The sequence below is a fragment of the Gracilinanus agilis genome, chromosome 3, assembly GCF_016433145.1.
Source record: "Gracilinanus agilis isolate LMUSP501 chromosome 3, AgileGrace, whole genome shotgun sequence".
Classification (NCBI taxonomy): domain Eukaryota; kingdom Metazoa; phylum Chordata; class Mammalia; order Didelphimorphia; family Didelphidae; genus Gracilinanus; species Gracilinanus agilis.
In genome coordinates, this window is record NC_058132.1 from 45,182,201 (window position 1) to 45,208,433 (window position 26,233).

Consider the following 26,233-nt stretch of genomic DNA (forward strand, 5'->3'; position numbering starts at 1 on the left):
CCCGGCGCCTGCTGACTGCGGCCCCCGCTTCTCCTTCTCCGCCGCCGCGCCCACGCCCCGGCTCGGCACTTCGTCCGGAGGTGAGGCAGAGGAGGGCAGGATTGGGGTGGGGGGGGCCGTTGAGGGAGGGGCTGCAGGGAGGGGGCGCGCGGCCCGGGAGTGAGAGAGGGAGAGGGGAGGGGGCGCGCGCGCCCGCGGGCAGGCATCCCTCGGGGGGAGGGGAGAGGGGGAACACCGAGAAAGGATTAAGGGCGGGGGAAGTCTGGGGACCCTGTTTAGACGATTGACAGGCGAGCAAGGGCCAGGAATTTGGGCGAGCTCTGCTTCACCCCGAGTCTGTCAGGCGACCCCCCTCTCCGCTCCACCCTTCCCCGGATTCTTAGGGCGTCGGGAGGGAGGTGTGAAACTGGGGAGGTAGCCCCCCACTGGGTGGAGGGGTTGGAATCTGTGAAGCTTCTGGGCATCCTTTCACCCTCTGACAGCTGGTATTGCAGGGAGGAGTATCAAATGGACCCTAGTATTCTCTCTCCCTCTCTCCCCTCCCCACTACCTCCCCCCCCACCGCCCCCTTTCCCCCTTTCCTCCTTTCTCTTCGCCTCTTCTCTTCTCTCCACAGAAGGGAAGGCTTATTATTTTCTCGGGTGAGTTGATTCTCCACCTGGGTTAGCAAGTTAAGGCTTTGATTATGGATCTGATCACCTTTTCCCTGTTGTTTACCCTCCGCTTCTTGCAAGACACCAGGCCAACTGTGTTCTTGCTGCTTCTACCTCCAAGGTGCTGGCTGATGTGTGCTAACCTGATCTCGAGGCAGTTGGATGCCAGGATTCTCCTGGTAGTTCTTTCCAGTGGCTCACAGACAAGCTGGTTAATTTATTTTCAGAAGATGGGGAGGTTCTGCGCAATTTCCACCCTTTCTGTAAAAAGGGTATTCCTCTTTTAAAAAACCTTGTCCTTTCAGTTTTTCAAGTCTTTGCTGGCATTCAAAGCTTCAGTTACAAGTGCAATTATTCCCTTTTTTGAGACACATAATGGGACTGAAAAAAAATGGAAGGGTCCAAGGCTAGAAAGAGGAGAGAGATGGAGAAGGGCCTTATTCAGTTATATCCAGATGTGGTAAAAAGCTGTATGTAGTCTCTGTATTCACAGTACAGAATTACCATGGCAGCCATATTGGGAGGATGATCTGACAATCCTTTAGGAGCCAAATCCAGGCTGCTGGAAGGTACAGAATGACAGCCCTGGCTGCTTTCAGGGTGACTGGTTGCATTAGAGGCCAAGTTATGGGGGTTGGGAGGCTGCTGGAGTAGACTAGTCATTGTTCATGTAAAACAAAACAATACATTCCATTTCTTAAAAGCAGAATTGAGCTTTCAGGGCATATTTTTTCATTGGTGAATTGTAAAATTGGCTTCAAATCTGAACTGCCCTTAAGCTTTCTCTTTTCCCTTAGTGTTACTGGATATGTTACTGGATTTACTCTGAGTGGGCTTGCCTGAATGTGTTCTTATATATAGGCAAATAGAATTTGTGCTAAGGTTAATACTGTTAGATACTTGATTCAGCATATTTTGTGTATCTTTATAAAGTGTCCAAAACTGTGAATACTAAATAAAAATATTCTTAATGATGGAGGTTTGGTCCACCAGTATAACCAACGTCACTAGTTATTTTTAGATAATCTTTAGACTGCCCACAGAGGATCCTTTGCTCATGGGTCTCACTGTTTTAGGTGGTCGACTCACTTATTACACATGGTGTTTTGTGTCATAGTATATTTCTGGGGACCTATAAAATCTTTAAATGGAAGTGCAGTGATTAGCATGTGGCAGCCTTTAAGAGATCTCTGATTTTATGAAAAGGGTGCCATTTTGTTTCTTTTAGCATAAATTAACTTAAATTTTAACTCAGCATTACTTCAGATAAACAGTAAAGTATTTCCTATTTTAGTTGGAATAATAGTTGATTACCAATTGATTATATTCTGGAAGGGTGAAGTGAGTCTTCACATTATCAGAGTCCTTCATATTATCTCAGTTCAAGTGGAAAATCAAGTCCCCTCACCTAGAGTTATCTACAGTCACAGGACAGGAATAAGACCTTTAGAGATCAGTTTCCAGCCTTTGTGTTCTCCATTGGGAAAAAAAAGACTTCTTGAAACCAGTTAAGTGAACTCAACTTAGAATTCTTTTTATGAATATAGTACATACAACCTTAATAGTTTTGGTTTTAGTCCTTCCTTTTAAAGATTTGGAAATTCTTGTGTAGTTCAAGACATGTAGACACTGAATAATTTTCAATTAAAGTATGACAACTTATAATTGGCTATGTAATTTTGATTTTTTTCCCTAATTGCAAAAATATTACTCAAAAAGTAGTTTAGTTTTTAAAAAAACACAAAGATTGGAGAATTCTGTCTAAATATATTTTCAACATTTATTTTTTATGTGAGACTTGATTAACTGAATAATGCATCAAATATGGAGCCAGGAAAATCTTAGGCATTTGTGGAAGTTTGTCCTCTGATAAATGCTTTTCTAAAAGTTGTCCAGCTGAATATCAGTGTCAGAGTTTTAGAACTGGCTGTTTTTTTTCCTTTACAAGACTAGATATGAATGCAGTTTCTCCTCTTTCAAGTTCCCTAGTTTGAATCTATGAAGTGAATAAATATCTAAGAATAGTCTGCCAACAAAGTGTTTCCAAGGCAAAGTGATTCACTCTAGCTTATTTTTCTGGTTGTAGTCTTGACTTATACAAAAAAAAAATAAAGAAATTGGACTTTTGTGTTCTTTCTTATATCATCCCTTTCCAAGGTTGCTTACCCTAGCAGGTCTTTTCTGGAAAGAAATATATCTTGCTATTTGACATGGTTCATTTCTGATAGATTTGAAATTAATAAACCTGTTACATTCTATAACTGTCTTTTTGAAAAATTGGCCTTATTTAATGGACAGTAGTGGATTTTTACAATCCTTGAAGGAATGTGAGCAGAAAAAAAAACCCAAACCTTTTGGGATTTTCTTTTTCTTGGATAGTTAGGCTGATAGAAAAATGAGAAAAAATTGATACCAGTATGGTTATTAAGCAGAAAATCTACAAAAATGTGCCTTGACTTTTTCATGAAGTAGAATTTCTTCTTAGTGAGCCAGTGGTCTTTTTAATTTTTTTCTCTAGGATTATTATCAATTAATATTGGATGCCTAAGTAGAGACCAGTGGAATCCCTGACTTACAGTTATTTATAGATGGCCATTTGCAGTTTGTAGTTATCCTGAAGTCGCCAAACTCATTCTTTTTTATTTATGCTATTTTCAGCAAGGACTAAGAATTTTTGCTCTGTACCACTCCCATCAACCAGCCGAAAGTGATTCAGATTCCTATAACATTTGTTGCCTATGTTTGAATCTTATCTTCCAACTAGACTGTAAGTTTCTGCAGGATAGGGGACTGGCTTATATTACATCTATAGCCTCTTCACTTCTTAGTGATTTATGTTATTTTATTTAAATTGAACATGAAAATTCACACTTACAAATGTATGAAGCAGGGAACAGATTTGTTGTATGTTACTTAAAAAGACCTAAAATGTTGGATAAGACCCTCTGTTAAGGATTTATGGGAGGTCATGACCAACAATCCTGTAGGTAAGAAGGTGTAAATGGATTGAGACTTATACCATTGGAAGGAATACTCCATATAGTTATTGTTGTTGTTTAGTTATGTTTAGGTCTTTTTGACCCATGGAGCATACTGACTATGGGCCTTTCTTGGCAAACATCTTAGAGTGGTTTGCCATTTTCTTCTTCAGTGGATTAAGGGAAATGGGTTAAGTGATTTGCCCAGGGTCACACAACTAGTAGCTGTCTGAGACCATATTTGAACTCAGGTACTCTGTACACTGAACCACCTAGCTATCTCATTACCTACATGGACAAGATCACAAATTCATTAAAGTATGGAAATTCTTAAATATTTGCCTTCATGGAGTTTTTAGGTCCCCTTGGCCATATGTTCCAACGAATGAGTTCTCTTACTAGTTTATTTACTTTTGGTATTTTGAATAATTTTCTTTAGCTCTTCTCAGTTCTAATTAACTTGATTTCTAAAATCCAAGAAGTTTCTTCCATCTCATGCTTAGAATTGGTTTGAGTAACAGAGTAGAGAGTGCCATCCTATTTTGCTCTAAAATACTGTGGTTGCTGAAAGTAGAATAGCATTTTATTTGATTTGTCAAGCTATCAGATCTTTAACTCAAGGACACATCTTTGTGTCCTTTAAATCAAGGACACATTCAGTGACAAAAAATAAATGACAAAATATGATATAACAAAGGAATTTGCTTTAGAGACTTTTTTTCCCCAGGAACACTTCTTTTAAAAGTTGGATATCTTAAGTTAGAATGTTTTCAAAAGAGAATGAAATTACTATGTAGTTGACTCAGTTTTTGTTGTTTTTTTTTTTAAAAGCAGTTTCTTCCTCATCTTTTTCAAAGATTCAGAGCACAGGACTTTCCCTCCAACAGTTATCCTTTGCTTGTGCTACATGACCAATCAATAATACAATATTCTTTTGGTGATGCTTATGCCTGTTCAGCATAGAATAGCACAGTCTCTAAAGAGTTAAAAGTTTTTGCTTAAAGGGCAATGGTTTACATGAGTAGGCTGCAGACTATTACTCTTAAACAATTGTTCAGGATAAACATCATCAATATTATTATCAAAGAAGTATAAGATCAGAAAGGGAGGTGTCAGTTTTGTTATTGCTAAAAAATTTTAGAAAAAGGAAAGTGCTTTAAGAAGAGATTTTCTTGCTAAGATTTCTATATTGTGCTTTTTCTTTGGAAAAGGAAACTAAAGCACTGAACTGAATTGTTGATATTTGCTTTCAAAAGTCCCAACTTCTGGCTAGTCTATTTACAAGTATTTTATTTTCAAAATTAAAAAGGAATAGTTTCTATAATAATAAATATAATTTTTATAATTATAAACTTAATTGTCAATAAAATCTGAGAAACATACATAATAGGAAATAAATTTTAAATAATACCCTCAGTTAACAAAGTAGAACCAACCAATTTGAAATATGATAGTTGGGAACCACTGATGCCCTTTTTCTAAGTTCCTCTGAAGTTCCTTCTATTCCCTTTGACTTTGTTTTCTCATCCTTTTTTTAAAAAGCATTTTTATTTATATTTTTTGCTTTTTTTTTTTAACATCACTATAGTTTCCCCCACTCTCCTAAGAGCCATCCCATATAACAAATAATGTTTTTTTGTTTTTTTGTTTTTTTGTTTACATTTTTTAAAACCCTTAACTTCTATGTATTGGCTCCTTGGTGGAAGAGTGGTAAGGGTGGACAAGGGGGGGGGTGTCAAGTGACTTGCCCAGGGTCACACAGCTGGGAAGTGTCTGAGACCAGATTTGAACCTAGGCAAATAATGTTTTTTAAAGGCAATGAAGAGGGAAAAAATCAGTAAAATTGATCAGTATACCAAAAAAAAGTCTGAAAATTTGTGCAATGTATAGCCCATCCTGGTGGACTTCCTACATCTGAAAAGGGGCAGGGTGGATGTAAATTCTCATATTGCTTCTTTTTTGAGTCATGCTTATTTTTGTTTGTTTGATATAAACCCTTAACTTCTGTCTTAGAATCAACACTAAGCATTGATTCCAAGGCAGAAGAGTAGTAAAGGCTAGGCCAGTGATGGGCAACCTTTTGAGCTTGGTGTGTCAAAATTCGCTAAAAAACCGAGCATAACTCAGGTGATGTGTCACTTTGAGAAAAAAACCATAATTTTGCATTATTTGTAGTTTAAATAAAAAAAATGTATAATTGTAACATATAACTGTATTTAGTAAACCAAAAACTAATTATTTAACTTACCTGCTTAGTGACTTCATTGTTCATCTGTCAGTCAGTTTCTTTTGTTGATCTTGATATTATTTAACTCGTGTGAGGTGCCGTGAACTAAGATGAGTGAGGGGGAGGGGGGATTCTTTAACCTGCCTATTGGTGTGGCCATGTGTCATCGAAAATGGCTATGCGTGTCAGTGCTGGCACACGTGTCATAGGTTCACCATCAGGGGACTAGGCAATGGGGGTCAAGTGATTTGCCCAGGGTCACATGGCTAGGAAGTATCTGAGATGAGATTTAAACCCAGGACCTCCTGTCTCCAACCCTGGCTCTTGATCCACTGAGCCACTTAGCTGCCCTGAGCCATACTTATTGTTTATAATTTTGTGATATTCATTTTTAATTGTTTTTGTGGTTCTTCCTATTTACTTTGTTGGTCGTTGCATACTTTACTTTCTTGATTCTTTATTAGTTTGTGTAGATTTTTTTCTTGCTTCTCTGTATTCAGATCATTCATCATTACTTTCATCATAGTAATATTCCATTACATTCAGGTGTAAGTTTGTTTAGTCATTCTCCAATTATATGGATATGTATTTTATTTCCAATTCTTTGCTATCACAAAAAAGTGTTGCAACCAATATTTTAGTCTGTATGGCAGCTTATTATCATTAGCTTCTTTGGGGTATAAGCTAAGCAATGGAAACTCTGGATATGGACATTTTAGTCACTTTGTTTGCATAGTTTCAAATTGCTTTCCAGAATTTTTGTACTAATTTACAGTTCCATTAGCAGTGCTCTAGTGTGCTTCTCTCCCCACCACATTGACCATTCCAGTCTTTTGTCATCTTTGCCAATTTCTTGTTGTTAGGTGAGACCTCAGGGCATTTTGATTTGCATTTCCCTCATTGACTTGCAGCATTCATTCAAGTTCTTAACCATTTGCAACTCTTTGGAGAACTCTATGTGTTTGTACACACGTGTAATAAAAACTTTTCTCCATAGAGAAGTAGGAATGTGAGCAAAAAAGAAAGCCTTTAGAAAAGCTCCTTTTTCTTTGATGGTTAGGCTGTTTATATATCTGAGAATTTTGATACAAAGATTTTCCTCCTCCCTTCCTCCCCTCCCTATTTTACCATTTTCCTTCTTTGTTCATTTTTGTTTGAATCTTCATGACCCCTTTTATTTATTTATTTATTTATTTATTTATTTGGTCAGGGTAGGGAGGAGATACTGGAATGATTTCCCAATACCTTTTCTTGCTCATTTTACAGAGAAGGAAACTGAGGCAAACAAAGTTAAGTGACTTGACACTGGTTACAAAGCTGGTAAGTGTCTGAGGTCAGATTTGAACTCAGGAAGATGAGTAAGCCTCACATTGTGCCTAGCTACCCAACCCGTTTCGTTTTAGGTTACTAACTTTGTTTTTGCTGGAACTTTTTAGTTTTATGTAATCAACAATTGTAATTAATATATAATCAATATTTTCATATAATTTATCTTTTGTGCTTGACTATCCCTTGTTTGGTTAAGAATGCATCTGCTACTCATGCCTGTCAGAGGTATATGATATCTTTCTTCTAAAAAATTTTTAGCTATATGATCAAAGGTAGTGTGGTGTAGTGACTAGAGAGCTTTGAGACCTGGAAGATCTGGGTTCTAGACTGTTCTCTGCTACCTAATACCTCTATGACTGTGGGCAAGTAATTTATGATCTGAGACCAAAATCACCAGTCTGAACTAGGAACAAACAGGAGAGCAGTGGGGGAGGGGAGCTGGGATTAGTTATAGATAGTTATAGATAGAAAGTAAGAGAACTTGGGGTTCCACTTGTTACTTTGCTGCTATTTTTCTGTATAACCTTGGGCAAGTCATTTAACCGGGCAGGGCCTCCATTCATTGCTAAGAGATGAAAGTATTGGACTGGATGTGGGGCCACATGCAAACAGATATATACAAATCGAGCTATATACAGGATAAATAGGAAATAATTCATAAAGGGAAGGCATTGGAATTAAGAGGGATTAGAGATCCCTTCTTGTAGCCAGGATGGTCTGTAGTCAGAGTGGAGGAAGAAGAGCATTTCAGGCCAGAGTCAATGCCTAGAGCTGCGATGGAGTGATGGAGTGTCATTCTTTGAACAGCAGGGAGGCCAGTGTCACTGAATTGAAGAGTACATTTTGGGAAGTAAAATGTGAGAAGACTGGAAAAGAAGAGGCGTCTAGGTTATGATGGGCTTTGAATGCTGGACAAAGCATTTCATATTTGATCCTGGAGGCAATAGGGAGCCACTGGAGTTTAATGTATGGGGAAGGGGATTGTGTATGTGGCATGATCACACCTGATTTGGGAAAATCACTTTAATGACTGAATGGAGGATGGATCCGAGTGAGAAGAGACTCTCAAGGCAGGCATACTAGAACACAAACATTGAGCTACCTGGCTTGAGTAAGACCTTAGCCAGAACTAGATCAAAATGGAATTGGGAAATATTTAACAAAATAAATAAATATACAATAAAACTTAGATAATATTTTAAAGCTAAATCCGAATGCAGCCCGGAGGGATCCTTGTGTATGAATTAGTGGCAGCTCTGAAGAGTTGCCAGAACCTATTTGTGGAAGCAGAATTTGAACACAAATCTTAGTGACTTTGAGGCCTGCTTTGTGTCCACTAGACCACGCTATGTTTTTATTCATATTTATAATTTTGATGGCACCATCATTTTACATTAATACCTCACAACTTGTTTTTCTGTTTTCCTGTCATATCTTTCCTATAAATGTTCTTTGGACTCAATAAATCTATATCTTCCCCCTCCTTTTTAAAAAACTTTTACCTTCTATCTTGGAATTGATATGAAGTATCGTTTCCAAGGATGAAGACAGAACTAGAGAGAGAAACCTTGTAACTTTTAAAGTGAACTAATATAAATAGTAACTTCTTCAAGTTCTTAATATATAGTATCTTATTCCTGTGTAGCTTTTTAATACATTTTTAAAGATGAATAATTTTATCATATTTAAGTAAAAAAGAATTACTATTAGTGACAAATTGATAAAAATAAATTTATATTCCTTTTAAAAAAGTTTAAAACTAAAGATTTTGCTTTCTTTAAGGGCAGGACTTGTTATTTGTCCCTTTATTGATCCAGATGGTTCATGTCTCACTTTTCTTCAGATTTTTCTAGTTTTTTTCCAATTAAGATTCTTTATCATACATTTTCTCATTTGTTATTTATTTTAGACCTTCCCTTTCTACTCCAAAGATATGATTATCTTTGATTCTGCAAGTTAGAAAATAGATTTGGAGAAGTTAAGGTATTTGCTTCCAGTCACAGATAAATAGAAAGATATTGGATAATGAAGTAAAGACTAGAAACCAGTTTAGTGTCTTTCAACTAGATCCAACTTGTTAACCATGAAATATCTTCATGAAGATAAAGTGGCAAACATATTCGAGTTTAGATTATTAGTTAGATTAAGATCTGTTATAAATATGTTAATAATTAATGTTATGAATATAAATATCTAGATCAGAAACAGGAGAATCAATCTTCAAGTTGTCAAAACTACAAAAATGATCAACTATGTAAGATACTATGAGAGATATGAAAGTATAACATAGGGACACTTGCTAGCTATGTGACTCTGGGCAAGTCACTTAACCCTGTTTGTCTCTGTTTCCTCATCTGTAAAATGAGCTGGAGAAGGAAATGGTAAACCACTCTCTATCTTTGCCAAGAAAACCCCCAACTGAGGTCATGAAGAGTTGGACATGACCGAACAGCAGCAGAAATAGTTTATATTGAGAAGATAAGACTTTTATGCACAGTGGAACTATTAGAGGAAAATAAACAATAGCATAGATGGCCTCCAAGTTGGAAGTCTTGGGTTCTAGTCTTACCTGTAAGTTGTGTGGATAAGGTAATGTGGTAAAGTGGAAAGTACACAGACGCTGGAGTCAGAAGACTTGCTTCTGGCACTTATTACCTTGATGATCTTGACCAACTTACATAACTTCCCTGGACTTTTAATTTCCTTATTTGTAAAATGAAAGAATTGAGTTAGATGCTTTCTTTCAGCTCCAAATCTATGGTTCTATTTGAACTTTCAGTGTTACAGGCAAATTTCTCATATTATAAATTGCAAAGACCTATGGATCTACACTGGCAGAGGAAGTTTCTTTACCTGAGAGTGAGCTCATAGGTGCATGGTTACTAAAGATGTACCTCCAAACAACCCTAATGATCTTTTGGTCCAGATATGTAAGACTGAACTGGTTTTGCATCTTCTTTGGGCCCAATAATACTTTCCCCTGTGTTTTCTATTTCAAGTCTTTCTTTGACTTTTTTTATTGTGACTATTATACACACACACACACACACACACACACACACACACACACATATATTTTTTACAAGCTTTGAAAACCCCACAAAAACCCCACTTAAATGCCTCATTGTAAAATGGTCCGTGTTCTCAAAATCAATGCCAGTGGAATACAAGTTCTGTCAGATTGTACCAAGCTAAAAATGTTCAGTGATGGGACTGTATGTTTCTTTCCCCTAGTCCAATTTGAGGTAAATTTTTGGGGGTTCATTGCCAGATTGGCCACAGAGTGAGAAATTCTTTGACAGTGGTGATTCCCAGTGGGTCTCTACCCATTGCATTCTCCACACTATTCTAAACTTTTTCTTGAAGTCTTCTTGACCATCTCTTCTCATTCCTAGAGGAAGATCTCATCTACTAAAAGGTCATTCCAACCCCCCCTTCTTCCTTTACTTTTTTTCTGATGAAGATATGGTTCTTTTTGGCTCCAAGGCCTACCCCTTATTCCTATAGCTGCTGGAAGATTTCCCCCATGGTTATTCTCCAGTTCTTTCTAATTTTCAATCCTTCTCCATCTGTTGGTTCATTTTCTACAACCTACTATATATATACTGGGTAAGAACTCTGGACTTAGAATCGGGATGTTAAGTGTTCCGTTCCCTCCTCAGACACTTATTAGCTGTGAGGCCTTGGGCAAGTCTTTTAAGCTCAGTGCCTCAGTTTCGTCCTCTTAAAATGGAGGTAATAATGGTGCCTACTTCACTGGGTTTTGAGAATAAAATTTCAATAACATAGTATAGCATTTTGTAAACCTCATTTAATCTTATCACTAGCAATCTGGCTTCAGGTCTCATTGCCTAACTGAAAACCAACAGCCAAATCTGAGAGCATCTTTTCTGTCCTCATCTTATTGGTTTCTCTGAAGAATTTGACACTATTGATCACCATCTCCTGAATACTTTGTTCTCTCTGAGGCTTTCTTGACTTGGCTTATTTATTACTTTAAGGTTTGCAAAGCATTTCCTTTTAATGATTTGTTGTAGAATTTTGCCAGGAATCAAAGTTTACTAGTCTGGAGTTTGAAGACTACCATTTCTCCCTTGTAAAAAACTGAGACATTTGCTCTGTTTTCCTATTCTCTGTGATCTTTTAAATAACACTGCCTGTGGCTCAATCATAGCATCTGCCAGTTCTCTTGGTACCCTGGAATGTAGGTCATCTCTGCTTGATGAATTGGATTCATTAGGAACAGTTAAAGTGCTCTCACTTATCTTATCATCTTACTTATTCTGGCTCTTAACTCTTTAAGTGCTATTTTATTCTGTCCAAAGACCTTCCTTGGTCAAAAAAATTAGAATCTAAATAAGAATTGAGCACTTTTCTGTCTTTTGTCATCATTATCCCATTCAGCCTCATCAGTGTGTCCCTTTTAAAGTTTCCTTTATTGCCCCCCCCAACACCCCAAACAAGCACTTATGCCTCTACTTTTTGTTGTATTTTTCTTTCTTCTTAGCCATAATTCATTCTATGCTTTAGCACTCATGACACCGTTCATATTGTATCCTTTATCAGTTCAAATTTATCCTTAATTTCCTAATTCTACTTCCATTAAAAAATTCATATATACATACATGTACACATACATGTATGTAATTTCAATCGGTAAAAATTCATCTTCTTTCCCTCTCTTCTACCCTTCCCAGTTGAGAATGAAAGAAAAACTAAACCCTGGTTACAAACATAGTCAAAGAAAACAGATTTCTGCATTTGCCATGTCCAAAAAAATATATATTGCATTCTGCATTCTCAGTCCTTCAACTCTTTTATCAAGAAATGGGTAGCATGTTTTATCATTAGTCCTCTTGAATTATAGTTTATCATTACGCTAATCCTAGTTCTGAAATCTGTCAGTTTTTTTTAAACCACATTGTTGACACTGTAAATAATTCTCCTGGTTCTTTTCACTTGAGTTTGCATCAGATCATACAAATCTTACCAGGTTTCTCTGAAACCATCCTGTTCCTCATTTTTTATAGCACAACAGTGTTCCATCATATTCATATACCATAATTTGTTCAACTATTCCCCAACTGATGGATAACTCATCAGAGGCCAATTCTTTGCCACCTTAAAAAGAGCAATAAATATTTTTGTATGTTAGGTAGAGTTTGTTTTCATGAGAACTAATTCTTTCCTCAATCTACTCCCCTTCTCTTCATTCCCTCCTATTTCCCTGTTGTATGAAATGTATGTCTGTACCTATCTTTGTGTGTCTGTGTTCTTCCCTTCCTTGACCAGTTTAGATGAGCCTGAAGTTCAAGAGTCAGCCGCTTCTCTCACCCCCTCCTCCGCATTGTAAATATCTGTGTACATTTCGATTATGTGAGAAAATAATTCCCTAACATCCTTCCCTTTCTCTAATATATTCCTCTTTTTCTCTTCCTATTCTTCTTTTAAGATCATCAAGACACAAGAGAACTAATTTTTATTTAGATTGTCCCTGTTATATTCTATTCTAACATATTCTATATTACAACGTAAACAGTCCTTCCTTGTTACTCCTTTATGATGAACCTTTCATATTTGCCTTTTTGTGTTTCTCTTAACTCCTGTGCTTGAATTTCAAAATTTCTACATAGCGTAGGTCTTTTCATCAAGAGCACTTGGAAGTCCTTTCTTTCATTAAAGATACACATTTTTTCTTTTTGGGATTATACTCAGTTTTCTTGGGTCAGTTATTCTTGACTATAAACCTATATACTTTGTCTTCTGGAAAATAGTATTCTAAGCTCTTGGCTCCTTTATAGTGATGACTACTAAATCTCATGTTGTGATCCTAATTATGATTCCTTGGTACTTGAATTTTTTCTTTCTGGCTGCTTGCAGTATTTTTTTTTCTTTGACCTGGAAGCCCTGGATTTTGGCTATGATATTCTTAGGAATTTTCATTTTGTGGTTTCTTTTAGGAGCTGTTTAGTGAATTCTTTATATTTCTGCTTGATTCTATGGTTCTAAGAGACCTGGGCAGTTTTATTTTAGATTTCTTGAAATATGATATCTAGGTCCTTTTTTTGCTCATGGTATTTAGAGAATCTACTGATTATTAATTTTTTTCCTTCAGTTTTCCAAGTCATTTGTTTTTGCTATGAAATACTTTGCATTTTCTTCTATCTTCTTAGACTCTTGACTTTGTTTTAATACTCTCTTGTTTAGTCATGGAGATATTGGCTCCTATTTGACCCATTCTAATTTTTAGAGTTTGTTGCTTAGCAAGGTTTTGTAACTTCAGTGCCAAGCTCTTAATTCCCTTTCCAGTTCTTTCTTCTATAGCTCTCATTTCTTTTTCAATTTTTTCCCTTTTAGCACTCTTTATTTCAATGATTAAAATAAATTTGAAAAGTGATTTTAAAAATTCTTGCATTAGCTCTTGCAGGCATTCTAATTGAATTTGTAGCTAAGCTGTATTTTTCTCTGTGTCATTGCCTGTAGATGTTTTGAACTTATTTTTTTTTTTAGATTTGTGTTTTGTATGGCCTTGTCACCATGATAGAGCATTATATAGTGGGATTCTCACTCTCTTTTTTATTTTTGCTCTTTTTTTCCAGTCCACTTCTAGTCTTTGGACTTGATATTAGAACTAGACTCCGTACTCTTCTGGAGGGAAAGTCTGGGCTGGTTATGTTGCTTTTTTCTTCTTTTTAAAAATTTTTTCTTTCATTTTTTCAAATCTAATTACATGTAATAACAAATTTCCATGTAAGTTTTCTGAAATTACATGATCCAAATTCTCTCTTCCTCCTTCCCTCCCCCTCCTGGAGCTGGCAAGCAATTCGATCTGGGTTATACATGTATTATCACACAAAACATATTTCCATATTGTTCATTTTTGTAAATGAATAATCTTATAAAACCCAAATCACAAACATGTTGCTACTTTCTTAGGGGTATTGAGTATTGTGGTATTCCAGTATATCAGAATCAACTCAGGCTGGAGGACCTCCACACTCTCAGTCCTCCCAAAATGGTCTGACCCAGGACAAAACTGATTGCTGCTTCACTCTCTGCCCCCCAGCTCTGCAGGTTTCTGACTTGGGTTTGGACCTGAGCAATAGTAAAATGCTGCTACTCAGCCACAATCAGCTAACTGGAAAGGTCTGCTAGTTCAGAGGGACAACTTCAAGCTTTCCTTTGGTTTTAGATTCCTGGCCTGGTTTTTCCTCTGCAGACTTCAGATTGTTCTAGACTTTGGAATCTGAGATCCCAATTTTCTCCTGGAGTCAGAAAGCACACCACTTTTGCTTGCTTCTGAACTTGTTTCTTGCCCTAGGTTTACAGTCTAGGGCCTGGGATTGCTCTTTCCTTTGGAATGCCGCCCTTATACACAGGTGCTCTTTTTAGTTTATTCCAGATTTGTGACATGGAACTGCATAGTGGGTGACACAACTGCCAGTTGCCATCCGTTCCTCTTGTTAGGTGACTGGAACCTCGTGTTGCACAACCTTTCCCTATACCAGAGGGCCCTTCAGGCATACTTCTGACCACTTTCCATCCCCAATGTCTATAGACTTCTCTGTCTCCTTATACTGATCTGAACTGGAAAAATATCTCACTTTTTTTCTTAGATTTTCTCTTTGGGATTTGGTCTGTTACATTTTATGTCTGTTTGGAAGAGTTTGAGTGGGGAGTACACTTTACTGCTTCCTACCACTCTTGATACAATGGGCTCTACCTGCCTGCTGCTATCTTCTGTATATTTAAAAAAAAAAATCAGAGTTGAGAGAGCAGCTGGGTGGCTCAGTGTTTTGAGAGACAGGCCCAGAGATGGGACGTCCTGGGTTCAAATGTGACCTCAGACACTTCCTAGCTGTGTGACTCTGGGCAAGTCACTTGACCCCCATTGCCTAGTCTTTACCACTCTTCTGTGTTAGAACCAATACACAGTATTGATTCTAAGATGGAAGGTAAGAGTTTTAATTAAAAATAATAATAAAAAATAAAAATCAAGAGATGATTGGTAATTTCCATATACAGTATATCCAAATTGGTTTTTTCTTTTCCTCCTCAATGGATTTGCTTCTCTTTGTACTTTTAGGATTTTGTTCTTGAGTGCTTGCCATTTCTTGTGGACATACATCCCTTGCTAAATTTTGGTCCATTACAGCCCTCATATTCCTTCTTTGAACCTTTTGAAATCTAGGGTGAATGTCAGACTAAATTAATTTTTCTTCTCCTTTATATCAAATTTAAAAACTGAGTGGTCACTGGATTTGTATTTGGGTCTTACTAACTCCAGGTCTGGAGTTCTACCCACTGTACCAACTAGCTACAGAAGAGATTGAAGGTAGGATTTTATCTGGAACTTCAAGGAAGCCAAGAAGAGGAAATGAAGAGGGACAGCATTTCAGGCATGGGGGACAGCCAGAGAAAATAATTCAGATTTGAGAGTTGGAATGTCTTGTATAAGGAACAGTAAGAAGGCCAGTGTCACAGAATCAGAGTATAAGAGTGCGTGCGTGCGTGCGTGCGTGCGTGTGTGTGTGTGTGTGTGTGTGTGTAGACAATAAAGTGTAAGAAGTCTGAAAAGGTAGGTAGGAATAACAAGCAGTTCCCCTTGTTTCCTTTATCTTCTGAAGGCATTATTGGCGGCACTTCTTTTTACAGGGAAAGAGTTCTCTCAGATGACTGGATAATTAAATACTTTTATTACTGTCATATTGGGCTTCTGTTCCAGGGTCTTTCTCTAGTTCCCTAACTCCTTAACTGGTTCTTCTTAATGTCCGTAAGCTCTGTAGAATACTCAGAGTATTGTTTATGTCTGCCTTTGTTGATCATCAGTTTTCTACCATATTTCCCCTCTGTTCCTTGTTTTCTTCAAGTTTGCCTCCTCATTTCTTACTTACCTTGCTCATTAACTATAAAATATGATCTTCTGCATAAAATGTGACATGAAGCTAGATGGCATATTGGATTGACTCAGCACTTGGAGTCAAGAAGATAATGAGCTCAAATCTGATGTCAGATACTTTTTGGCTATGTGATCCTGGTCAAGTCTCTTAAGCTCTCTGTGCCTCAGTTATGTAATCTGTATAATGGGGATAATAATAGCATTGCCTCACAAGGACACTGTGAAATTCCTCACTCCTCACTTCCTATGTGCTACTCCACCCCACCTCAGCCCCACACTAAGATGGTCATACCCTTGATGTTGCCAGCCACCTTGAAATGTACCACCTCTTTGTTCAAGGATTCAGAAACCTCCTGTCTGACCATAATCTACTGGTTTTTAACATCTCTGCCTTCTCTTACAAAATCCTATTCTTTGCCCATACCATGACCTCCAATCCATTGACCTTTAAAATTTTCTCCCAGGCCATCTCTCTTGCACTAACCACCCTCTTCTCTTTTCTCCATCATGACTCCTTGGTGAACCAATTCAACTCTCCACTGTCTTTCTCTCTTGAATCCTTAGTTCCCTTATCTTATCATTGATTATGCCTAGCCCAACCTTAGCCTTAGTTCACTCTCACCATTCCCTGCCTGTGCCCCTACACACATGCTGCTGAAGGAAGATGGAGAGAATCATGCAATTGTTCTGACTGGGTCCACTACAGATTTATGTTACACAGCCTCACCTGGATCCTCACTGCTATTGATCAACTTTACTCTATTTCCCTTATCCACTCATTATCCCACTTTCCATATTAATGCTTCTCAAACTTTTCATCTGTCTTCAAAGCTCTCCTTGTTCTGCTGTTCTTTCTCTGTCTCATTTTTTCAGGCTTCCTCCAAATCACTCCCTCTAACTGGAGGTGTTCCTCAGGGCTCTGTCCTTAGCCCTTTTCTCTTCCCACCACACTACTTAGTTCGCTTATCAGCTTCTGTGGGTTTAATTACTCTTTCTATGCTGATTATGCTCAAATTTACCTATCCTGCCTTAATCTCTCCACTGACCTCCAATTTTGCATCTCTAACTACCTTTCAGATATCTTGAGTTGAATGTCTTGTAGATTTCTCAAACTCAACATGTCTAAAACTGAACTCATTGCTTTTCTCCCTAAATCTTCCTCCCCTCCTAATTTCTCTATCAGAAGCAACACCATCCTCCGGGTCCCTCGGGCTCAAAATCTTTGACTCTTCACTTTTTTTTTTTAAACCCTTACCTTCTGTCTTGGAGTTAAGAGTCAATACTGTGTATTGGTTCCAAAGCAGAAGAGTGGTAAGGGTTAGGCAATGGAGGTTAAGTGACTTGCCCAGGGTCACACAGCTGAGAAGTGTCTGAGCCCAGATTTGAACCTAGGACCTCCTGTCTCTAGGCCTGGATCTCAATCCACTGAGCTATCCAGCTACCCCTTCTTCACTGTCTCTTGCCAAGGCCTGTTGATTTCATCTTTGCAACATCCCTTGAATAGTCTGCCTTTACTCTGATGTCACCTTATGCCAATAATTGTAATAACCTGCAGGAAAGCTTCAATTCTCTCCCTAGTCTAAGGTATACTATAGCCACAAAAGTGATTTTCCCAAAGTGCATGTCACTCCCCCAGTACACCCTATGTAATAAACTCCAGTGGCTCCCTGTTGCTTCCAGGTTCAAATACAAAATGCTCTGTTTGGCATTCAAAGCCCTTCATAACCTAGCCCTCTCTACCTCTCCAGTCTTACACCTTATTCCCCAATGTGCATTCTTTGATTCAATGGCATTAGCCTCCTGCCTGTTCCAAGGACAAAACATTTGATCTCTTCACTCCAGGTATTTTCTCTGGCTATTTCCCCTACCAGGAACATTCTCCCTCCTCATCCCCTTTTACTGACCTCCTTGGATTCCTGTAAGTTCCAACTAAAATCCCTTCTTTTTACTGTAAACCACCAACCCTCTTAATTTTAGTGCCTTCCCTCTCTGAATTACTTCCTACTTGTCTTGTATATAGATTGCTTTGTATATAGGTGTTTGCATATTGTCCCCCTGTTAGATTGCAAGCTTTTTGAGGGCAGTTGCTGTCTTTTAGTGACCTGAAGGCTTAGCACAGTACCTGGCACATAGTAGGCACTTAATAAATGTTTATTGATTAAATTATTATTGAAGGTCAAATGAAATAACATAGGCAAGGTACTTTGTAAATGGCAAAACTTTATATAAATGCCATTATTATATGTGGAGGAAAATTGTATTGAAGATCCTAATAATTATTTAAGGCAGAATCATAATTCTACTTTGTCAAAAGCTCTTCCCCTTTCTAAATACCATTTTGGTTTTTTTTTTCTTGCAGGAAATTTTGGACATAACTTTGAAAGAAGACTTCCTTCTCAATATCTGAACTACATATAATTAGGCCATCAGAATGTCAGGAGCCTCAGTGAAGGTGGCCGTTAGGGTCAGGCCCTTCAATTCCCGAGAGACCAGCAAAGAATCCAAATGTATCATTCAGATGCAAGGCAACTCAACCAGTAAGTACAACTTTCTGTTTTGTAGTTATACAAATTGTATCTTCTCTCTATCTTTGCTTCTTTTCCTTCTAGTCCACCTAGTAGAAGTACTACTAGTGTTTGATCACTTTGAACAGTCCATTTTGTATTATGTAGAAAGAGACAAAGAGACTCCCTCTAGTACGTTTAAATACAAGCTATTGAATTATTTAGTTGTACTATTTTGGAAGGGCTGGTTGGGAAGTACTTGGCCATCTGGATTACCCTGGCTAGTGTTATTAATAGATACTCAAGTTATAAGCAGGGATGGCCTTCGAGTCCTGTAAATCATCTCAGTTCACCAAATACATAATGAATGGCTGTGCCAGATCCTTTGCTGAGTGCTTAGGAGACAAAGACAAAAGAACAGTAATTCCTGCCCTCAAGGAGCTTATCCTGTATTCTCCTAAGGCTGAATCTTTGGTGGTTTTTCTGGTACACATTTTGATTTCTCTGAGCAAATTTTTTTTCATTTGCAGTTTCACATAGCAAACAGCCTTGGCATTAACGTTTAATCAACTTTCAAATGTCAATACTTAAAATGATGCATATCCTCTATAGTAACTTTATGAGTTCAGCAGTTCAACTCAACAAACTTTTTAAAATATTGACTGTGTCCATAGGCCTGGGATTCAGAGATAATGTTGTCTAAATAAGACTAGAAAGGTCAAATGACAATAAGGTAATGACAACATGATACATAAATTCATTAGAGGAGTATAAAGAAGTACCTTATGATGTCTGATGGGGAAAGGGCCATATAGTTATTATTTGTAATAGCCTTCTAAAAATTTACCAGAATTATCAAATTCTCTCTCCCCATCTATTGGTTTCTAACCTGTTATCTATCTAACATGTTAAACATGCATAGGTTTCCTCCATCTTTATTTTTTTAAACTCTCACCTTCCATCTTAGAATCAATACTGTGTATTGGTTCCAAGGCAGAAGAGTGGTAAGGGTGAGGCAATGGGGGTTAAGTGAGTTGCCCAGGGTCACAGTTAGGAAGTGTCTAAGGTCAGATTTGAAACAAGGATCTCTTATCTCCGGGCCTAGCTCTCAACCCACTAAGCCACCTAACTGCCTCAATCTCTCTCATTTTTAAAAAAATTCTCATTACTTCTATTCCTATTGATTATCTGGTACAGAGGATGAAACATGACCTGCAGGCTTCCCTGGCCAGCAGAATAAAATACAATTTAAAAATATTTGAGAAAATAAATAAAAATGTAATAGAACATGAAAATATTAATATCTGGCTTTCTAAGTCAAATACTGCCTGCAGGAGTTCTTATTTTGGTTTCATGTTCTGTCCCCTTCACCCCTTTTATTTGAGTTTGACACCCACTGCTCTAGTATATATCTCCTCCCCTTTTCAGCTCAACTCCTTTGAAAAGTCATCTACACCCTGTTCCTCTACTTCCTCTCCTCTCATTCTCTCCTATGCTTTCTCCAGTTCAGTATCTGACTTCATCATCAACTGAAGCTGTTCTCCTCACTGTTTCCAGTGGTCTCTTAATTGCTACATCTAATGGCCTAGTCTTAATACTTCTCTTTCTTGTTCTCTTGGCAAATTCGATATTGTCCATCATTGTTTCGGATTGTTCTGTTTCCTTTTCTGGGTTTTTATATTTCTGCTTTACCTTTGTCCTCTTCCTGGGTCTCAATTTTCTGTGCTCGATCTTTACTCAGGTTTCACCCACTGAAAGTGGGTGTCCCCCGCAAGAGTCTGTCTCTTTTCTCTGTATTCTCATTTGGCAATTTTATAAGCTCTCTTGGGTTCAATTAACTCTACGTAATTTATTCAGCCTTAGTCTTAACTTCTGAGTTTGTCATGCCTCACTGTGTACCCATTTTAAATATAAAACTGGATGTCTTATAAATATGTAAAACTCAACTTGTCCAAAACAGACTGAACTCATCGTTTTCCCCCCAAAAAAACCTATCTAACTTTTGCATTTACCTGTTACTATCTCAAATCTCACATATTTGTACCTCCTTGTACCTTCTCAGTTCAAAATCTTGCCTCATTTTGCTGAAAAAATTGAGACCATTCACTGTAAGCACTCTCTTTTCACTTCTAACTCATGTCATTACCCAAATGTCTTCTGCCATTATCCTTTCACCCTTGTCTTACCTCAAAAATGTGACCCTTCTCCTTGCCAAGGACAACTTCTCTACATGAATTGATTTCATTCCATACCTCCTTCTCTAACAGATTGTCTTCTCTATCGTCACTTTCACTTATCTGCAATCTCTCCCCACTAGCTCCTTCCATACAGCCTATACACTCCCAGGATTCTGCCAGTCTCAAAAAACCCCCAAAACAACCTTCTCTTGATCCTTTCCTTGTCACCAGCTATTGCCTCATATTCCTCTTTCCATTTGTGGCTAAACTCCTTGAGAAGGCTGCCCACAATAATTGGTGCTTCCATGTTATCTCCTCTCATTCTGTTCTTAACTCTACAATCTGGCTTTCATTCTTCATCATTTATTGAAACTGCTTTCTCCAAAGTTTTGTAACTCCTCTCCCAAAAGTCCCTTTTGCTGCTGCCCTATTTCAAGACTTCTCTCCTAGACTATTGCGGTAGTTTTCTAATTGGATTCCCTGCCTCGAGTTTCTCATGCTTCTGATCTATCCTATATCTTGATGCCAAAGTGATTTTTCCGAAGTGTGTGTCTGACCATGTAACCTTCTCACAACCCCCGACACCCAGTAAACTCTGCTGGCTTCCTACTGCCTTTAGGATCAAATAGAAAATTCTCTGTTTATCATTGAAAGCTCACAGCCTGGCTCCTTCTTACCTTTGTGGTCTTTCATACACATTACTCACTTCGGTGTCTTCTATGGTCCAGCTGTCTTCACCTCCCTGTTCTTTCTCACACACAGCACTTCAGTCTCATGCTTCAGCCTTTTCCTGGAATGCTTTACCCCCTAACCTGCTTTGTAGAACCCCTGGCTTCCTTTAAGAATGAGCAAAATCCATATTCTCCCGGAATCCTTTCTGGTCTCCTCCTCCCTTTGCTTCTAGTGTTTTTCTCTCTCAGGGTACCTTCCACTTATTCTGTATTTGATTCATGTACACACTCACATACACACAATGTGACAGGCATATAGAGTACACATGTACACAGATACATGCATATACATATATGGCCTATATATGGGGAGACATGTTGCCTCTTGAATTAGAATTTAAGCTTTTTGAGGGCAGAGATTGCTTTTCGGTTTTTCTTTGTGTCCCACCACTTGATGAATGCTTGTTGATTATCTTTTTTTCCTAGTTTATTTTCTACAAAGAAATATGATGAAATTAAATGCTGAAAATTTAGTGCCTTTCCCACATTCAGGAATGAATTACTACTTGCTCTGGGTCAGCTGGCAAGTGTATATATAATAACAATAAGAACAGTAGAATAGTCATCATCTTTAACCTTCTCTTAAAAAGAGAACCTCACAACTCCATGAAGTTTCCTAACAGAACAGAAAGATGTCACTAGTTTAAGCACTATTGAAAGAAGTTCACCTTTTACTGAATGTCTCCAACTATCCACTGAATATTTAGAACTAGATATCTTGTAGATGTCTTAAATCCAACATGTCTAAAACAGAACTCGTTATCTTTCCCCTAAAATTCTCCCTTCATTTCTCACTTGTCTGTTACTATCAAGAGTATCGCTGTCCTCTCAGGCAATTAGGCTTGCTACTTAGGTGTCATCTTTGCTATCTTATTTCCTGAAACCTTTACAAAATTTTAAAATATATGTATATATTTTACCAATTACACACAATAACAAATTTCTACACAAGTTTTCCCAAGTTATATGATTGAACTTATCTCCCTCCCTCCCTTTCCTTTCCCCTCCTGGTGCTGGCAGGCAAATCAATCTGGGTTATACATGTATTATCATGCAAAACATATCTCCATATCATTCATTTTTGCAAGTGAGTAATCTTATAAAACCCAAACCCCAAATCATAAACCCCAATAAATTGAAAAATCATATGCTTTTATCTGCATTCTGATTCCAATTCTTTCTCTGAGGTGGATAGATATCCTTTGCCCTAAGTCCTTCAAAATTCTTGACACCTTTTTAATTCTGACCCTCTGCTGTTTCACATACAAGATACTCCATGTCCCACTTAGAAGCATTTCCTCTGTAGTCTCCCATGCCTTCTTCCTTATTTCTGCTTCTTGCCATTCCTGACTTCCTTTAATGCCCAGCTAAAATCCCATCTTCTTCAGGAAGCCTTTTCTGTTTCTCAGTTCTCATGCCCTTGCCTTTTAAAAATAGTTCCTATTTTACCTTGTTTATGGCTTGTGCCCTGTTGCTTCACCCATTAGACCATGGGCTCCTTGGGGACAAGGATTGTCTCTTGCTTTGCACAGTTCCTGGCATATAGTAGACACTTAATAAATACTTAAAGACTGTCTGATTGATTCTTCTGGATCTGGCTGACTCCTCAGTCATTTTCACCTTTATGCCCAGTCACTTGTAAAGTCCTATCATTTCTCCCTTGTAACCTCTTATATATCTTCTTTACTCTGACATTGCCACCTTCCTGATGCCCATCTTTATCACCTCTCATGCCTGTTGGTTGGGGTTTCCCTGCCTCAAAATCCCTTCCCACTTAAGCCCATCCTCCAGTCAACTTCAAATGGATCTTCTTAAAGTATGGGTCTGACCATGTGACCTAATTATTCAATAAACTGTAGCCAAAATCAACTATAAAATCCTTTATTCAGCTTTTAAGGTCCTTCATATCTTAAACCCTTCCAGTCTTTCCAGTCTTCTCATGCTTCCAGTGTACTCTGGGATCCAGTGACTTTAGCTTCTTTGCTGTTCCTCCAACTTGACATGTCATCTCTTTACGATGATTATTTTAACTGACTGCCCCCCGTACTTAGATTCCTTTACCTCTTTTCCCCACCAGCCCCAGCCCCCTCTCTCTTGCTTTAAGTCTCAGCTAGTGTTCTGCTTTCTGCAAGAAGTATTTCCCAGGCATCCTTAATCTTAGTTTTTCCTTTTATTTTATTTTACCTTCATATTTATTCTGCATATATTTTATTTGTACATAACTGTTTGTATTCTTCTCAATTAGACTATGAGCTCCTTGAGAGCAGGGCCTGTTTTTTTGCTTTTCTTTATATCTCCAGTTTAACACAATGCCTTAGCACATAGTAGCTGCTAAATAAATACTTGTTGACTGACAGTGACTTCTTCATATTGTCGTAGTCACTGTGTAGTTCTGTTAGTTCTGTTTTTGTTCTTATTTCACTCTCTATCAGTTCATACAAATATTTTCACTCTTCTCTAACTTCTTCACATTCATCATTTCCTATGGTTAATTTTCCATGATCATCTTAGACCTCCCCTGTCACTACTGATACTAGCTGTTATCAACTGCTACTTGTAGGTAGAGATCCCCAAAGGGCATTGCTTTCTATGGCACTGTGCCTGTTTCCAGCCCTGCCCCCACAGTCATCAGCCTCTTGGCAACCCGATTGGCCTACTCAATAAATAGATCCTGCTTCTGAAGGTCCAGAAAAGAAAATTCTTGACTTAAAAGCTCTTGGCACTGACAAATGGCTTAACATCAGAAACAGATAGGATTTTATCATTGAAAATGTTTAAAAGAAGATGGATTACCGTCTATTTTGCTCCTAGACTCAAAGGAGCATGGGATCTTTCTATTGGACTTGCCAGTGAAGCCTTACATACTTGTCTTCTCCATTACAATATGAGCTATTTTTAACCATTGCTCAACTGGTGAACACTTTGTTTCTGTTTCTTTACTCCTTCAAAGTGTGCTGCTATTAATATTTTGTTACCTAGTTAATGCTTTTTTTCTCTCTTTGATTTCCTCGAGGTTAGTAGTGAGGATAAAGTGTCAAAAAATATGGACAATTGAGTCACTTTTCTTGTATATTTCTGATTTGGAATCCAGAAGAACTAGGTCATTTTGCAAAAGAGTGCTTTTCTGACTTTTTAACGGTTGAATTTTTTTGGTCATCTTTGTCATAATTGTTTTAATTTGCATTTTGCTTACTAATAGTAATTTAAAACATGTTTTCATATCATTTATAGTTCACAATTTATCTTCTAAAGAAGAATTGTTTCTTTATATCACTTGGCCTCTTTTCTATTGGGTAAATAGGTGTATGCATTTCTTTTCCAGGATCAATTGCTAGAATTGCACCTTTTTAACCTAAGTTTTAAAAAATTTAAATTCTCTTGGAATGTGCAACATGGAAATCAGCTTTTATTGAAGTTGAAAATCCAAAGCCAACTCATTAAGGGTTTTACTATTAATGATTACTATTAGTGATTACAATAGATGGAAAGTTAGGGACAGCTAGGTAGCTCTGTGAATAGAGTGTCAAGCCTGGAAATGGGAGGTCCTGGTTTCAAATCTGACCTCAGATACTTCCTTCCTTTGCGATTCTGGGCAAGCCACTTAACCTCAGTTTTCTAGCCCTTACCACTAGCCCTGGAACTGATACTTAGTCTTGATTTCTAAGACAGAATGTAAAGTTTTAAAGAAAAATAAAACAATAGATAGAAAGTCATTTGTAACTACAAAGGTCAGCAAGGAAAGTGAATTCAGTTTTGATAATTTGCATCCTTTTTATGAGCTGGAATTTGAACTCCATATCTGATAGCCTTAAGTTGTAAAAATGAGACAGGTGTTTCATTTTCATCTAACAAACATTCTTCATTATTTTTATATTCTGTTTCTGCTTTATTTGAACTTAACATGAAATCTTATGAGTCAGTGACCAAAGCATAATTATCAACATTCTTTTCTCCTACTTTCCTCCCACTTCCATTTCTTCCCCCTCCTCTAAAGCATGCTTGGAAAAAACCTTATCCAAATTTTTCTAAAAAAATTTTTATTTCAGATATATTGTGTTGGGCCTTTTATTTGTAATTTTCACTTAATTATTCTATTCTTTTCATATTTTAAAATCATGCTTCCTTACTGAAAGTGGAAGCAAAATAAGAGTTGTGATTCAGCCTTCTATTTTTTAGTGTTATACAATCTTCAGTCAGCATGCTTATCTTTTTCTTCTTGTCCTGAATATATTTTTTTAAAATCTATTCCCTCCTCCTCCTTTTCTCCAGGTAGTCTGTAGCACTGATTTTTAACCTTGTGAGCTTTCAAAACCAACTTAATTTTCTTAATCTTCTTTGTCTCTGCTAGTGGGGTAATCTCGAGTTTTCCAATATTTTAATCCTTGTGTTGATATTTGAGTTTATACTCTCCAGCGTGGTGCAGCAGAAAGTGTTCTTAACTTGGGAAGTTACAGGATTTTGAGTTCTAATTCTGGGGCCTTTTTACCACTGCGATTTGGGGCAAGTCACTTAACTTCTCTGGTCTCATTTTCCTCATCGGTAAAATGAAGGGTTTGGATTCAATGATCTCCATGAACCCTTCCAGTTCTAGATCTGTCATTGTATGATTATTTAGATTTCTCTTTCTTTCTTTTTTTTAACTCAAAGTTGTTTTTGTGTGTGTGCTTACTTTTCCTTTGTTTTTAGGATCATTTGGCTCAGAGGATTTAGTACTAGAAGTAACTTGAGATGTCAC

The 26,233-nt window shown here is 37.5% G+C and overlaps 1 protein-coding gene across 1 annotated transcript in view; it reads left to right on the forward strand.

The window, feature by feature from the left end:
- Positions 1 to 26,233, forward strand: part of KIF1B (kinesin family member 1B) — a 184,349-nt gene continuing 158,116 nt past the window's right edge. Inside the window, exons 1-2 of the mRNA XM_044667723.1 lie at positions 1 to 80; positions 18,446 to 18,623. Coding sequence (XP_044523658.1) covers positions 18,518 to 18,623 — 106 coding nt within the window. The 5' untranslated portion in view covers positions 1 to 80; positions 18,446 to 18,517. The remainder of the gene's footprint in view (positions 81 to 18,445; positions 18,624 to 26,233) is intronic.